Source organism: Onychomys torridus, chromosome 7, assembly GCF_903995425.1.
Source record: "Onychomys torridus chromosome 7, mOncTor1.1, whole genome shotgun sequence".
NCBI classification, from domain to species: domain Eukaryota; kingdom Metazoa; phylum Chordata; class Mammalia; order Rodentia; family Cricetidae; genus Onychomys; species Onychomys torridus.
In genome coordinates, this window is record NC_050449.1 from 59,248,491 (window position 1) to 59,263,480 (window position 14,990).

The 14,990-nt window shown below is 41.9% G+C and overlaps 1 protein-coding gene across 1 annotated transcript in view; it reads right to left on the reverse strand.

Annotated features, from left to right (window-relative positions):
• Window positions 1-14,990, reverse strand: part of Znf609 (zinc finger protein 609) — a 151,629-nt gene that overhangs the window by 34,803 nt on the left and 101,836 nt on the right. Inside the window, exon 3 of the mRNA XM_036192239.1 lies at window positions 8,263-8,488. Coding sequence (XP_036048132.1) covers window positions 8,263-8,488 — 226 coding nt within the window. The remainder of the gene's footprint in view (window positions 1-8,262; window positions 8,489-14,990) is intronic.

Consider the following 14,990-nt stretch of genomic DNA (forward strand, 5'->3'; position numbering starts at 1 on the left):
TGGGTTCGGTCCTCAGCTCTGGGAAAAAAAAATGGAATTCTAAGGAGAGAGCTTAAAAATGGAAAAACAGAGGGGAATTTGGCAAATGATAAAATGCATTATTTCAAGTATTTTAAACATTAAATGATCTGTGAATTCCCGAGAGGTGGGGTATCTAGGAAAGATATTCTCTCAGTTACTTCAGGGTCAAACATTACATTTCACTATGAGCTCAATGGAAGTAGAAAATTATTCTACAGTCTTTTAGGCTTTTAAAGGATATCCTTAAAAGAAAATAGAGAACAACTTGGGGAATGGAGGACGGAGTGAGGGGTCCACTCAATGTCTTAGCATTAGCCCTTTTGTCCTAGCTTGCTGCTATGGAGAAGGAAGGCCGGAAGGCAACAACTGAAGGAGATAAAGGATCTGGAAGGAGTAAGCCCTGGGACAGTGTACTAAACAAAATCCCTGAAGCAATTAGAAAGACCAAAAAATGATACACTTCCCACGCTTCCCTAGGAAAGCACATGCACCTGGTTCCTCACTATAATTTAGAATAGAGAGGCCTGAGTAGCCTGACAAAGCCTAAGCCTTGGTAGACATATCGTAAGGCCATTTAGCAATGCTGTCTCATGCCAGGAGGAATAAGCTACCTTCCCACCCAATCCTGGGGAAATCATCTCCAGGTGACTACATTATAAAGTTGATGCCCGGTGACGACTTCGTTCCGTAAAGCCTAAGGGAGAAGGAGTAATGACGTATCTATCAGAAGGGGCAGAACTGCCTCTTGTTTTAGAGGGGATGGGGGAAGAAAGAGAGAGGAGATGAGAGGAAAGGCAGGAAGAAAGAGGAGGCAAGGTGGGGGAAGGTAGAGAGGTGTGAAAATCTCTCCCTCTCTCAACTCCTTAAGAAGCAGGAGCAGCCTCAGTAAGATGCAGCTGCAGTCTGGGAGCAAAGCTCTGCCGGAACTGGTTTAACCCTACTGCCCTGGCAGAGAAGGCTAGTTGCCCAGTTTGTTGATAGCTTCTGCCCATCATTGCTACAGCGGCTTTGAGTGGTGCAGGGCCAAGACCTGTTTTTAGCAGTGTAAACACTAAGGCCAAAGGATTCAACATCTAGATCTCATTATAAAAAACTGACAAGGACTATCACTCTTCTGCCCCACACAAATAATCACAGAAGCATAAATATTAAGAGCTACAAGGAGGCTGGGCACGCCTTTAATCCCAGCACTCAGGAGGCAGAGGCAGGCGGATCTCTGTGAGTTCGAGGCCAGCCTGGGGTACAGAGTAAGTTCCAGGACAGGAACTCCACAGAGAAACTTTGTCTCGAAAAACAAAAACAACAACAACAAAAAAAGACATTAGTACAAAATAGGCCTGTGTACCACAGGATCTGAGGAGAATCTCATTTCCAAAATAACTTTACCTATTCACAAGCCCACGGCCTGGCTTCCCTGTACTCTGCTGGTGTGTGTGTGTGTGTGTGTGTGTGTGTGTGTGTGTGTGTGTGTCAGAGTACACTGAAGGATGTCTTTCAAGATTAGCAGTCTATTTTGCAAAATGAAACTCAAGAGCCTATGACTCAAATTTTTTTCTTGGGGCTTCAGTATTTAAATATATGCTAGTGGACAGATAACACAATCCACTAGCTTATGGAAACACATTGTGTCCTAAAGCACCCCCCGGGAGGAAGCTGCTAGATGTCGGGGGAGGGGTGGGAGACAGTAGGTATTGATCCCTAATGTTTCCTTTGTGTGGCCACCGTTGCCATGGTCTGTTGCTATGAAGATCTGTGGTGCCAGACAATGGCTGGGAGGCTTTCAGGATCCAGCAGTCTGCACTAGGCTAAGCAGTGGAGGAAGACAGGTCACTCCACACCACCTCTCTCCAGTGAGTGCGGCCTGAAGCAAGGCTGAGGGGAAAGGCCATTCATTGTAGCTAAGTATACTTTTCCATGGTAAATGCTGAAAAGCCAGTATTTCAGTTTGTACACAAACTCTCCTAGACCAGAATCACAAAGGGTAACTACCCTTTTCTTAAAAATAAGAGTTGTGGAGGGCTCTTTGTCCTTTGAGAAGGATAAAGACCTCTAAACAGATGAGCATGTGGAGTTACACAAGCATGCCAAGCTTCATGATAAGCAAAACCACTCCTGATAGAGAAAAGGCCAACCCACAGACGAAAGAGCAAGGCTCAACCAGGGTCTGAGACAGGTTTGGCCAACAGAAGCCAGAGTACAGAAGTCACCCTGGGTCTGTATAGATGCCAGCTGCTTTTCAGTCCTCACCATTCTCTCACAAAATCATTGTCCGTTCTTTATTCTGTGTGTGTGTGTGTGTGTGTGTGTGTGTGTGTGTGTGTGTGTGTGTGTGTGAGAGAGAGAGAGAGAGAGAGAGAGAGAGAGAGAGAGAGAGAGAGATAGGTATAAGCTACAGAGTGCTTGTGGAGGACAATGTTCAGGATGTGGTTTTCTCCCTTCACTGTGGGTTCTGGGAACTGAACTTAGGTTGTCAGGCTTGATTGTGCTGAACCATCTTGCCACCCTAACTGATGTTCTTTATTTTTAGAGCACATGTGCAAACACACACACTTTCACATGTGTAAACACACACACACTCCAAACAAAGCCATTAGCAATATATGGCTATTGAAATTAAATTTTACTCATTTATTTAGTATTCTTTGAGACAGGGTTTGCTAATTTAGCAGCTTAAACTGCCTTGTATTTACAACTCTTCCTTCCCACTGCTGGACCACAGCATATGCACCATCCATTTCTACATTTCATTAAATTTTTAAAAATAACATATTTAATTTTATTTTATGTGCATTGGTGTGAGGGTGTCAGATCCCCTGTAACTGAAACTACAGACAGTTGTGAGTTGCCATGTGGGTACTGGGAATTGAACCAGGGTCCTCTGGAAGAACAGCAAGTGCTCTTACACTGCTGAGTCATCTCTCCAACCCCATGATTATTTATTTAGTTTTTTTAAAAGATAGTCTTATTATGTTTCCCAGGCTGGTCTCAAATCCTTCCTACCTCAACCTCCTGAGTGCCGGGGTCATAAATGTGCCAGGATACCTGGCTAAATGAAAATTTAAAAATTCAGTTCATCAGTTCCTTGGCACATTTCAGGTTCTCACTTGTGAATATAGGCTACCATTTTGGGGAGTTCTCAAAAACAAAACAAACAAAAACCCCAAAACTCTAATCGAGAGTAAAATCATTTAGTCTTAATCCCTCTTTTTTTGTAAATCGGAAATATAGAAACATAAACTAATTTACCCAAGACCAAAGAGCTAACTAAAAATAGCATATGTTCTGGAACACAATTTTCTATAACTTCGGTTCAGAAATATTTGTACTATACTACAACACATGTAGAAAACTGAATATATACCAGTACATGAGAATTTCATTTTGTAGTCAGAACAGGGGGCTGAAGGGCATTATAATTTATTATTATTTTTTGATTGTAATTCTTCTTCATCATCATCATCATCATCATCATCATCATCATTATTATTTTGGTTTTTCAAGACAGGGTTTCTCTGTGTAGCTTTGCGCCTTTCCTGGAACTAGCTTTGTAGCCCAGGCTGGCCTCGAACTCACAGAGATCCACCTGCCTCTGCCTCCCGAGTGCTGGGATTAAAGGCGTGCGCCACCACCACCCGGCTTCATTATTTTTTTTTTTAATGGATAGTCTGGGAAATGAAGACCCAGGTTCAGGACCCAGTACCACATGGAGCTTATAATCTCCACAACAGGGGGGTCTAAAAACCTTCTGACCTCCACAGGCACCATGTATGTAGTCCACATACATACACGCAAGCAAAACACTTCTTTTCACAGAACAGCAGCAGACTGGCTCTAGAATTACCAAATTATCAGAGAAGTGAACAGAGGACAGCCTCTAGGAATACCAATCTTGGTAAATATGATAAATTATTCTTGAGTTCTTTTTGGTATAGCTAACAGCTATAAGGTAAAATTTAAGATGTGTGATATGAAGTAACATTAAGGCTAGGAGCTGACAACCTTTTCCAAAAGCTGGCTCAGGCATCTCACTGCTCTAGCTGGTGGTGCTAGTTTGGAAGGTTGTGGAACTTTCAGGAGAAGGAGTCTTGCTAGAGGAAGGGTGAGCCGTGGCTTTTTACATCTTGACCCCCGCTTCCTGTGTGCTGTCTGCTTCTTGACACAGACACAAGGCGACCAACTGCCTCATGATCCTGCCATCATGGCCTCCGGACCATGACTGAGTATGTCCCCTTTCAAACTCTAACACCCCTTCTCCCCCTTAGGCTGCCTCTTATTATTTGGTCACACCTGGGAGAAAGTAACTGATCAAGGGTCACAACAATAGTGGTAGAAGCATAGAAGTCTCTAAATTTTCACTTTCACGCTCCTTTCACCACACCACCAATTCCTGAAGAAAAGCCCATATGGCAATGTGAAGCACACCACCTCTGCTTAGGACTGCTGTCCAAAAAAGGACAACCCATAGCACCTTCTGGAATTCTTACGTAGTGTCAACCTTGCTGTCTTCAAAGTACCTCAGATGCAAAGAAATTATTCTAGATAGCTAGGCATGCTGACACATGCCCAGTCTCAACACCTGGGAGGCAGAGGCAGGGGGATTACAATATCTATCCCAGGCTGGTCCTGAGCTAACTGTCCTACTGTCCTAGCCTACAGAATGCTGAAATTATAGGCAAAAGTCACCACACCTGGCTTTTGCTTTTGATTCTTTTTGGTCATACAATTATTTAAGATTTTTATTTGTGTATGTATGTGTTTACATGTACAAGCCTGTGTCCACGTGTATGCTATGTGCACAGGTGACTGAAAAGGCCAGAAAAGGGGATTAGATCTCTTCTCTTGGAGTTGGAGGTTATCTGTTGGGTTCCTGGTACTGGTTCTATGATTTGAACTCTGGTTCTCATGGTAGAGCAGCAAGTACTCTTGACCACTCAGCCATCTCTCCAGCCTCCTCAAACAATTATTTTTTTACTTGGGTGATGGAAACAGGAGGACCAGTATTCAAGTTCATCCTTGGTTAGATAGATACATAATAAGTCAGAAGCCAACAAAAAGAGGTGGACATGGCTGTGTATGCCTATAACTCTAGCACTGGAGAGGGGGTCGGGAGGGGGAAGGGAGGGGAGAATGGATGGACTTAAGAGCTCACTGGCCAGCCAACCTTGCAAATAACTGAGCTTCTGGTATGGAAGATGCCTTACCTTGAGGCAGTAAGACAATAAAAGAAGAAAAGACATGAAGATGTCCCTGTTCTGGCCTCTGCACATGTAGCACACATATATAGCAGACCTGCACACATATGCACGCACTACTTACAGATATATACACACATCACATGATACACACAAATAAAACAAACAAAATACAGACAGCAGAGTCAGGATATAGCTCAGTGGTTTAGTGTTTGCATAGCATGTAAAAGGCCCTAGGTTCTATCTCCAGGGCTGCATAAGTAAACCCCCATGGCAGGGACAGAGTGTAGGCATCCTCAAAGGAAAAAAGATATCCATTATCGTTGGGAGAGTGAAAGGGTTTGTTTCACACTCTTGAAAAGATTTTCTCAGGTTCGTATTTAAAAAAAAATTTTTTTTTTAAATTTATGTGTGTGTCTGTACGTTAGTATGCCACATGTATGCAGTATGCAGGTATCCATGGAGGCCAGAAGAGGACATCAGATCTCTGGAGCTAGAGTTATAGGTATTTGTAAATCGTCCTAACTGGGTGTTATGAACCAAAATTGGGTCTTCTGAAACAGCAGTCAGTATTCTTAACTGCTAAGCTCTCTCCAGCTCCCCAGGCTCATATATTTTTTAAGATTTATGGGGTTGGGGATTTAGCTCAGTGGTAGAGTGCTTGCCTAGCAAGCGCAAGGCCCTGGGTTCGATCCTCAACTCCACAAAAAAAAAAAAAAAAATGTATGTATTTTATATATATGAACACTCTATTTGCATGTATGCCTGTAGAACAGAAGAGGGATTCAGACAGGATGACATCCAATACCATTAGATGGTTGTGAGTCACCATGTGGTTGCTGTCAACTGAACTCAGGACCTCTAGAAAAGGAGCCAGTGCTCTTAACCACTGAGTCATCTCTTTAGCCCAGGTTCATATTTTGTCCTTAGAGAAAAGTCACCACCACAAAGAAAAGTAGAACACATAAGCAGGAAATGATGTATTTTTCAATATACTGAGGCACTTCCTTAGTGGCCAGTTCCAGGGGACCCCATGCCCTCTTCTGGACTCCATGGGTACTACATACATGTGGTATACAGACATACATGCAGGCAAAATACCCATATACCTAAAATAAAATTAAAATTAAAAATTAAAATTAAAAAGATGTTGCTATCCAAACACATTTGTCACTCCAACAAAATTTGTCTGCTACAGTCATCTTTTTACATTTTTCTTTCTTTTTTCAAAGTTTATTTTATGTGTATAGATATTTTGCCTTCATATATGTCTGCACTATGCATGTGTCTGGAACCCAAGGAGGCCAAAATAGGACATGGGATTCCCTGGAACTGGAGTTACAGAAGGTTGTAGTAAGCTGCCATGTGGGTACTGGGAACCAAACTTGGGTCCTCTAGACGAACACCAGTGCTCTTAACTCCTGAGCCATTTTCTCAGCCTTACATATTAGAAATTAAACATCTAATCTGGTATTTCCAGAATACACACTGAAATACATACTGCATGGAGAATTTTCAATAGTTCTGAATGACAACAAAAACACTATGAGAACAGACTGCTGAGAGAGTGGTCAGAATGAGGTGCAGACAACAAGGCAGTTCTGTACTATCAGAGAGGATTACAGTGCCCGGCTAGGTCTCTAATACAGAGTGAGGGCTCTTTCAAAGTCACACCGGGACTCCCGACACCCACATTCTCCAACCACTGATGCTTTGATGGGACTTTGATTCTTGTACTCAAAGTGCCACTAAGTGTTACCAAGGATCTGAAGTAACTGGTTAAGTATCTTTGCACTCCCATTCCTTTTTGTTTAGGTTTGAGAAATTCTAAAACAGAAGAGTTTCTGATCTCCAGGGCAATGAAACATACAAGAAGTCTGCATAGCAGCCTTGGGCAGCAACAGCTCATAGCAAGCCAGCTGCTCAGTGAAAGCCCCAAACAAGACTACATGAACCTGACCCTACTGACTGGGCCAGTACAGACTATACACACTAAGGGAAAGAAACATCAAGTGTGTAGGCGGCTGGGCAGTGAGGTAACCAGTGGGAGGAAGGAGTTGGCTGTGCTCCAGGTATTAAAGAGGGGGGTGTTGAAATTCACTGTACCAACATTAAGTCAATTTAAGAGTGTCAGATATGGTAATGCACTTTTATAATCCCAGTTATTGAGAATTGGAGGCAGAAAGGATCAAGAATTCAAAATTATCATTAGCTACTTATCAAGTTTGAGGCCAGCAAGGGCCACATGAGACCATGTTTAAAAAATAAAGACCAAGCAATTTGTGGTGGTGGATGCTTTTAGTCCCAACAGAAGTAGAGGCAGGTGAAGACTCACTATGTATTCAGAGGCAGTCTAGTCTAGGGAGTTCCAGGGCAGCCAGGGCTACATAATGAGACCTTGTCTTAAGGGGGATGGGGAGGTTGTAGAGATGACTCTGGTTAAGAGCAATGGCTGCTCTTCTGAGGGCCCAGTTTCAATTCTCAGCAATCACTTGGCAGTTCAAAACTTTTTCTAACTCCAGTTCCAGGGGATCCAACACCCTCACATACATGCAGGCAAAACATCAACACACATTTAAAAAAGACAACAAAACAAACAAGTGACTGTTCTCCATTCCCTTGATTTCCTCAGCTGCCCTTTTATTACCGTATTAAAGTCTGACTGAAAATTCCACCTGTAATCTAAATCCCCATAGGAAAATTAAGGGAGGGTATAGAGAGTCCAGACATAGTTTAAATGATACAGCAAACATTTATTAAACGATTGTTTACGAGCTATAAAAGGGAAATAATCTAAAAAGCTGTCACTGGAGCTAAGGATGTGCACAGGGCTAGAGTATTTGCCAACTTTCAATTGCCAGAACTACAACAAACAAATCATCTCTAGGAACGGTAAAGCGTGCTAAAAAGTAAGCTACTACCCTTTGTGTGGGTACTGCCAAGAGGATGCAGACACTGACTACTCTTATAAGCACTTAGCAATGTTTCTATTTTTGCTTGGCAATATTTCCAATAGTAAGCAGAAGCAATTGAGAAGGGATGGACTTACCGTCTTCTGTTTCCTGCCACACAATGCCTTCAAGGTTGACACTGGTTCCAGGTTCACAGGGGCCTAAGCACTCAGGCTCTGTAGCTAGAGCCACATCACAAGTGTTGACTCCAACTGATCGGGTTCGGACCATGATCTGCTCACAGGGAGATGAGATGTCACTATTGACCACTGGCACTAAAAGGTGGAGTGGTGGCACCGCTGGGGTGGAGACGGGGGACTCCATCTGTGAGAAAAGAGAAAGTACTAGCTGAGATACACGAGGATCACTAGAGGACATACTGTTTTCTGTAGTTAATCTAGTCCCACACATTTTGCTGCCAGAGTATAGGTGCTCTGAATAGAAGACTTGAAGTTCTAGCTCATTATACCACTATAAATCTGTGGTTTAGAGGACAACAGCGTAGGCTAGAAGCTGTATTTTTATCTCATTTATTTATTTACTTACTTTTGTTTGAAAAGGAGTACAATGTGACGCAGGTTGGCCTCAAACTCCCTATGTAGCTAGCAAAGGATGCCCTTGAACTCCTCATAAATATTGATATTACACATGTGTTACCATGTCTGGTTTTAATTTCTTTTACTTGAGAGTCTCTGTAGCCTAGGCTGGCTTCCAATTCACACTAATCCTCCTGCTTGCATGTGGCTCCCACCCCCTCATCTATATAGCCTTGTTGGCCTGGAACTATCTATGTAGACCAGGACCACTTCAAACTCACAAAGATCTGCTCTTGGCCTACACCTCCTAGGCAGGTAGATCCTGAGTTCCAGACTGCACTACACAAACAAACAAGACAAAATGACAGCCAGGTGGTGGTGGCGCACGCCTTTAATCCCAGCACTCAGGAGGCAGAGCCAGGTGGATCTCTGTGAGTTCGAGGCCAGCCTGGGCTACAGAGTGAGTTCCAGGAAAAGGCGCAAAGCTACAAGAGAAACCCCGTCTCGAAAAACAAAAAACAAAAAACAAAAAATCCAAAACAAACAAACAAACAAACCAAAATGACAAACAGACTTCTATGTTCCCAGCTTCTGAGGCAAACATAACTGATACCATTATACTTTCTACTAGCACTGGGCAACCTATCAGGTTAAAATCAGTGATTCTAGGCTAGGGATAAAGAGAATGCAGATTTAGGGAAGCTATGATTCCCAATAATCTTGGAAGGTTTGATACAACTTTAGGGAGAAAACTTACAAGTTATAAGAGGGCTGGGAGCAATCTGATGGGGATTTTGGAACCTCAAATTAGCAGTGATTGGTGAATGAGTAGAGAGCATCTTTAAGTAGGACACTAACATCAAATTGTCTATAGGACAGAGAGGTGCTGCTTTCATGCAGAAGCCAGTCTATACCAGTGTGAAGATACAACTGATTATGCACACACAAAACAGTTGAACACTAGTAATCTACTTTGTTCATGTATATGCAGTGTGTGTGTGTGTGTGTGTGTGTGTGTGTGTGTGTGTGTGTGTGTGTGTGTTGCCCACAGAGGCTAGTAGAGGGTCAGATCTCCTGGATCTGGAGTTATGAATGGTATGAGTCACCATGTGGCTGCTGGGAAACAAGCTCCAGACCTCTGTAAGAGCAAGTGAGTGCTTTTAACTGCCGAGCCATCTCTCTAGCCTCTTTCTTTAATATTATTTTTCCCTCAGAACTTCAGACCAAACCTAAGGCTTTGTGCTTACTAGCTTTACTACTGAGTAAATCTCAAATCCCTTCCTTGCTTTATTTTTAAGAATGTGTTTGAGTTTGTTTGTGGGTGCCTTTGGAGGACAGAAGAGGGTGTCAGATTCTTCAAGAGCTAGAGTTATAGGTAGTTGTGAGCCACTCAACCTGTTCTGGGAACCTAACTCTAGCCCTCTACAAAAGCAGCATGCACTCTAATTACTGAATCTATCCAGGCTTTCCTTACTGTTTGAATACTAGCATATATCAAGTTGACAAATTACCAATGGTGAGTCTATAATGCTAAAATCCTAACTCAGTATCTTGAAAAAAAAGTACTTAATACATAGCTGGGTGGTGGTGGTGCACGCCTTTAATACCAGCATTCAGGAGGCAAAGGCAGGCAGATCTCTGAGTTCGAAGCCAGCCTGGTCTACAGAGTGAGTTCCAGGATAGCCAGGGCTACTCAGAGAAATCCTGTGTCCCCCCCCACAAAAAAAGTACTTAATATACATATAAACTGATTTCCTCTGAACACAAGACATTAATCAGCAAGCCTGGAAAATTACTTAAGGATTTGGATCCTTTCCCTTATGAAAGACTTTCACCTGGCTTAAATCTGGTGATGAATCCTAATCAAGAGATTAGACTAACAAGAATGCTGAATATGGTCTTTAAATGGAGACCTTTGAAAGAGCTATACACAGCCCACAATTCGAGCTGCTAGACAGCTCTGTGATGAATTCTGGTTTGGGGATGTCAGTTCATGACCACTCTGCCTATAAACTATTTCTCTCCCCTACATATACCTTCCTAGACTTGAAAAAAAAAAATCAGTCTTAAAGCTATTTAGGTACTATTTATTTTTTATATTTTTGGTAGTTGGCTCTGATTTCTTGGTTTAGAAAGTTACCACTACTTCCAGAGTTCAAAGAATGTACATGTATTGATTCTTTGACTAATTCTGGTCCCTGGAGAGCTTTTAAAAAAAAAAAAAAAAAAAGGCTATTCATATCTTTCTATTCACACACACAGCAACACTTTTTTTTTCTCATAGAAATGGAAGTACAAGTTATATGATGAGTCTTCTGCTTTGCTCTCTTGAAAATCACAAATTTGTAATTTTTTTTTATGATGTGGTAGGTCCTTGAAAGACCCTTTAAACTTTCCACATAAGCCAGGCATGATGATGTATGCCTATAATTAATGCCAGTACTCTGGAGGTGGATGCAGGCAGATCTCTGTAAGTTCCAGGCCAGCCAAGTCTGTACAATGAGACTTTGTCTCAATTAAAAAACAGTAACAACAACAAACTCCACACATAGGGTCTGGGAGATGGTTCAGTGGGCACAGCGCAAACAGGAGGACCTGAGTTCAGCTCCCCAGCACAAATAAAAAGCTGGATGTGGGTTGTGTATCTTTAACTCCAGCAATGGAAAGTGGAGACAAATGGGTCCTGAGGGCTTGCTGGTCAGCCATGCTAGTCAAAATGGCAACTATGGGTTCAGTTAGAGATGCTGTCTTAAAAGAATAAAAGAGGAGAGGGAGGAAGGAGGGAGGAGAGAGAGAGAGAGAGAGAGAGAGAGAGAGAGAGAGAGCGCAATAGAGGAGGACATCGGACACTGACCTAAAAACACAGAGAATGCAAACTGGAATATGCCTACTACTGCTTTACAGTGCTGGAATCTGGCTCTAACCTTTATCTCTTTCAGAAACATGGTTAAAAACAGAAAAGGAAAAAAAAAGCCTTTGAGAGGTACTACTAGAAAAGTCAGAGACAAAAATATACAGGCCATCTTCACTTCAGCTACTTCTGTGTCTTTGTTCTTGTTTTGTTTTCTGAGAAAGGGTTTCTTAGTGTATCAGGCTCTGGCTATCCTGGAACTAGCTCTGTAGCTCAGGCTGGCCTTGAACTCACAGAGATCCACCTGCCTCTGCCTCCTGAGTGCTGCCACCACTGCCAACACCTCTGTTCTTTTTATGAGAAAGTCTGGGCTACAAAGGAGTTTGTAGTAAACCCTGTCTCAACACTTCCCCATCTCAACGAAAGCCAAACAAACAAACAAACAAACAAAAATACCCCCCCCCCAACAAACAACAAAAAAACCCTTCTGTGAACTTGTAGATAGCCTTGTTTGCACATGTTCTGTTGACCATCTATTCTACAACTGAGACAGCACCATCAGGCACAGGAAGTCACCAGAAAGACATCTGCTCTTGCTCTCTCCTATCCCAGAAAGACATACTAGTTCGTATGCTCTAGATCTGCACTGAGAAATACAGAAAACATCAATGTAAGATGTAAATGGCCACTGATGCTTCTGAGCAGTATATCATATGAAACTTTGCTATTGAACAGGTCAACAAAAATGTTAGCTAAACTCCTGTACCCTAGGATTTTTTGTTTGTTCTTTTGTTTTTTGGAGAAAGGGTTTCCCCTATGTAACAGCCCTGGCTGTCATGGAACTCACTTTGTAGACCAGGCTGACCGCAAACTCACAGAGATCTGCCTGCCTCTGCCTCCCGAGTGCTGGGATTAAAGGCGTGCACCACCATGCCTGACTAATAATTTATTATTATTATTAATTACAATTATTAATTAATAACTTTTATTCTTTCAGTGGTATAAGATAAAATCTCACACTGGTCCAGGCTGTCACAGCATATGCTGTGTAATTCAGGTTGGCCTTGAATTTATCACAATCCACCTGCCTAATTTTCCACCTTCCATAATGCTGAAATTACATGAATAAGCCACCACCAGCTTCAAGAATCCTAGTCTTGAAATTAGTATGTAGTTGAGGATGACCTTGAATTTCTGATCCTCCTGCCTCTACTTCCTAGTGTTGGGAAGTACTGAGGATTGAATGAAGGCCTCCCGCATTGGCAGACTGAGCTACATCTCCAGCTATTGTACCTCAGGACTTCACTAGCACAAATACACCAAAACTACCCTTACAGGTCAGAGTTACTAAGCAGAGCTCTGGATTGCTATATGAAAATGGCTTTACTTCATTATGTATTTAATTAGAAGGGAAGTTTGAGGATGGGAAAATGAAGAAATCCACCTGTGGCTTTATAAAGTTTTTCTTCCTTTCCAACAGAAATCTAAAGAATGATCACAGAGAATCACAGTATTTAATAATAATACCAGCTCTGTTAATTATCATTTGGGTGCATTTAGAATGTACATTAGGGCATAATGCATTATAAGTAGCATTGTGATATGCATCTAACAATCTAGATGTCTCCGGGCAGTGGTGCTCATGCTTTTAATCCCATCATTCAAAGGCAAAGTCAGGCAGATCTCTGTGAGTTTGAGGCTAGCCTGGTCTACAGAACAAGTTCCAGGACTACACAGAAAAACCCTGTCTTGAAATACAAAAACAAACAAACAATTTAGATGACTTGACAGTATTTCATATTTGTGCTTCATTTATCACTCTGCAAGAGAATAAAAATCAGAAAATGACTCCCTTGCTATCTTTTTCATATATCTAAGACCCTAAAACAGAGATTGTCAACAACAGGGAAAATAGGGAGTAGAGATGTAAAACGTTAAGATCATCATGTCTTTTTTTAAAAGTTCTCTCTCTCTCTCTCTCAAGATTTATTTATTTATTATATATACAATGTTCTGTTTCCATGTATCCCTGAAGTCCAGAAGAGGGAGACAGATCTCATTACAGATGGTTGTGAGCCACCATGTGGTTGCTGGGAACTGAACTCAGGACCTCTAGAAGAACAGCCAGTGTTCTTAACCTCTGAGCCATCTCTCCAGCCCCCATCATATGTCTTAATCACTAAATGTTAAGTCGGGTCTCTGAAGTGCTAGGGCATGTTACCATGCCTCCCTAGGCTCCAGCTAAATGGCTAGGCAAACAACAAAACAGGCAAAATCCTGAAAAGAGACCAAGAATTTCAAGAATAAATCTGAAGTTTCCTAAAGTTCATTTCTTGTATCTACTGATGACACTTCTCTTTAGTTCACTTTTCCATATTACTCTAATAACATCCACTAAGGTACTCAATAGCCTCTAATAAGATTCCTGGGTGCTGACAGGCAGATGGCTCAGAGACTGGGACAAAGAGTAACATGGAAAGCCCAAAGTCATTATCTCCCCACAAAAAGTAATTATACACTGACTTCAACCAACTGCCACATGAGAGGCGTGGATGGAGAAAATTGTTCAAGGCTGCAGCATAGTTTTGGGGTAGAAAATGTTCTAAAAAGTATTTGAGATGGACCTTCTTCTTTTCCCCCTTCAAAATGTGAATCTCACGCCTTTGTGCTCATAGTCAAAAAGCAGAAAGGGGCTCAGTGGTTAAGAGGATATACTGCTCTTGCAGAGAACCTAAGTTTAGTTCCCAGCACTGACATCACAACTACTTTAACTCCAGCTCCAAGGAATCTGAGGTCTGGTCTCTGCAGACATCTGTACTCTCATACAGACATTAAACATAAACCTTTGTTTTAAGGCAGATAGTTATACTGGCAACTGCAGTAGACATAAGAAAACCCTTTTTATTCGAGTAAGAAAGGATAGATGCTCAGATTTATTCAGAATAATCAGACAAGACTTTTGGAATTAGGATGTTAAGGCTGAGTATAATGGTACAGATCTGTAATTCCAGTACTTGGGAGGCAGAGCCAGAGGACTAAAGCCCCTACAAGCCCCTTGACTACTGAGACCTGCTCTCAACAAACCCAAACAAACAACTGACAAAACTGACAGAGGAAAGGAAGTCATCCTCTCTAGTGCCCATTTATTTGGCAGTTGTCACAGACTCTTTATACTACAACTACCTTCCTTCCTCCCTTGGTCCCTTCCTTTCCCTAAGATATAGAGTCTCTCTTTCAATGGTGCTCAGGCTGAATGCTTGGGCTCAAATGATCCTCTTGTCTCACTCCTCCAAGAAGCTGGGACTATGGACATGCTTTGCTATATAATGAATATCATATACATTAAATCTTCTATAAAATAAAACATTAAGGTGTATTTCATCATCATCATCATCATCATTGTGATTAACTGAAGATAAAACGCTCTGTAGATAGTACC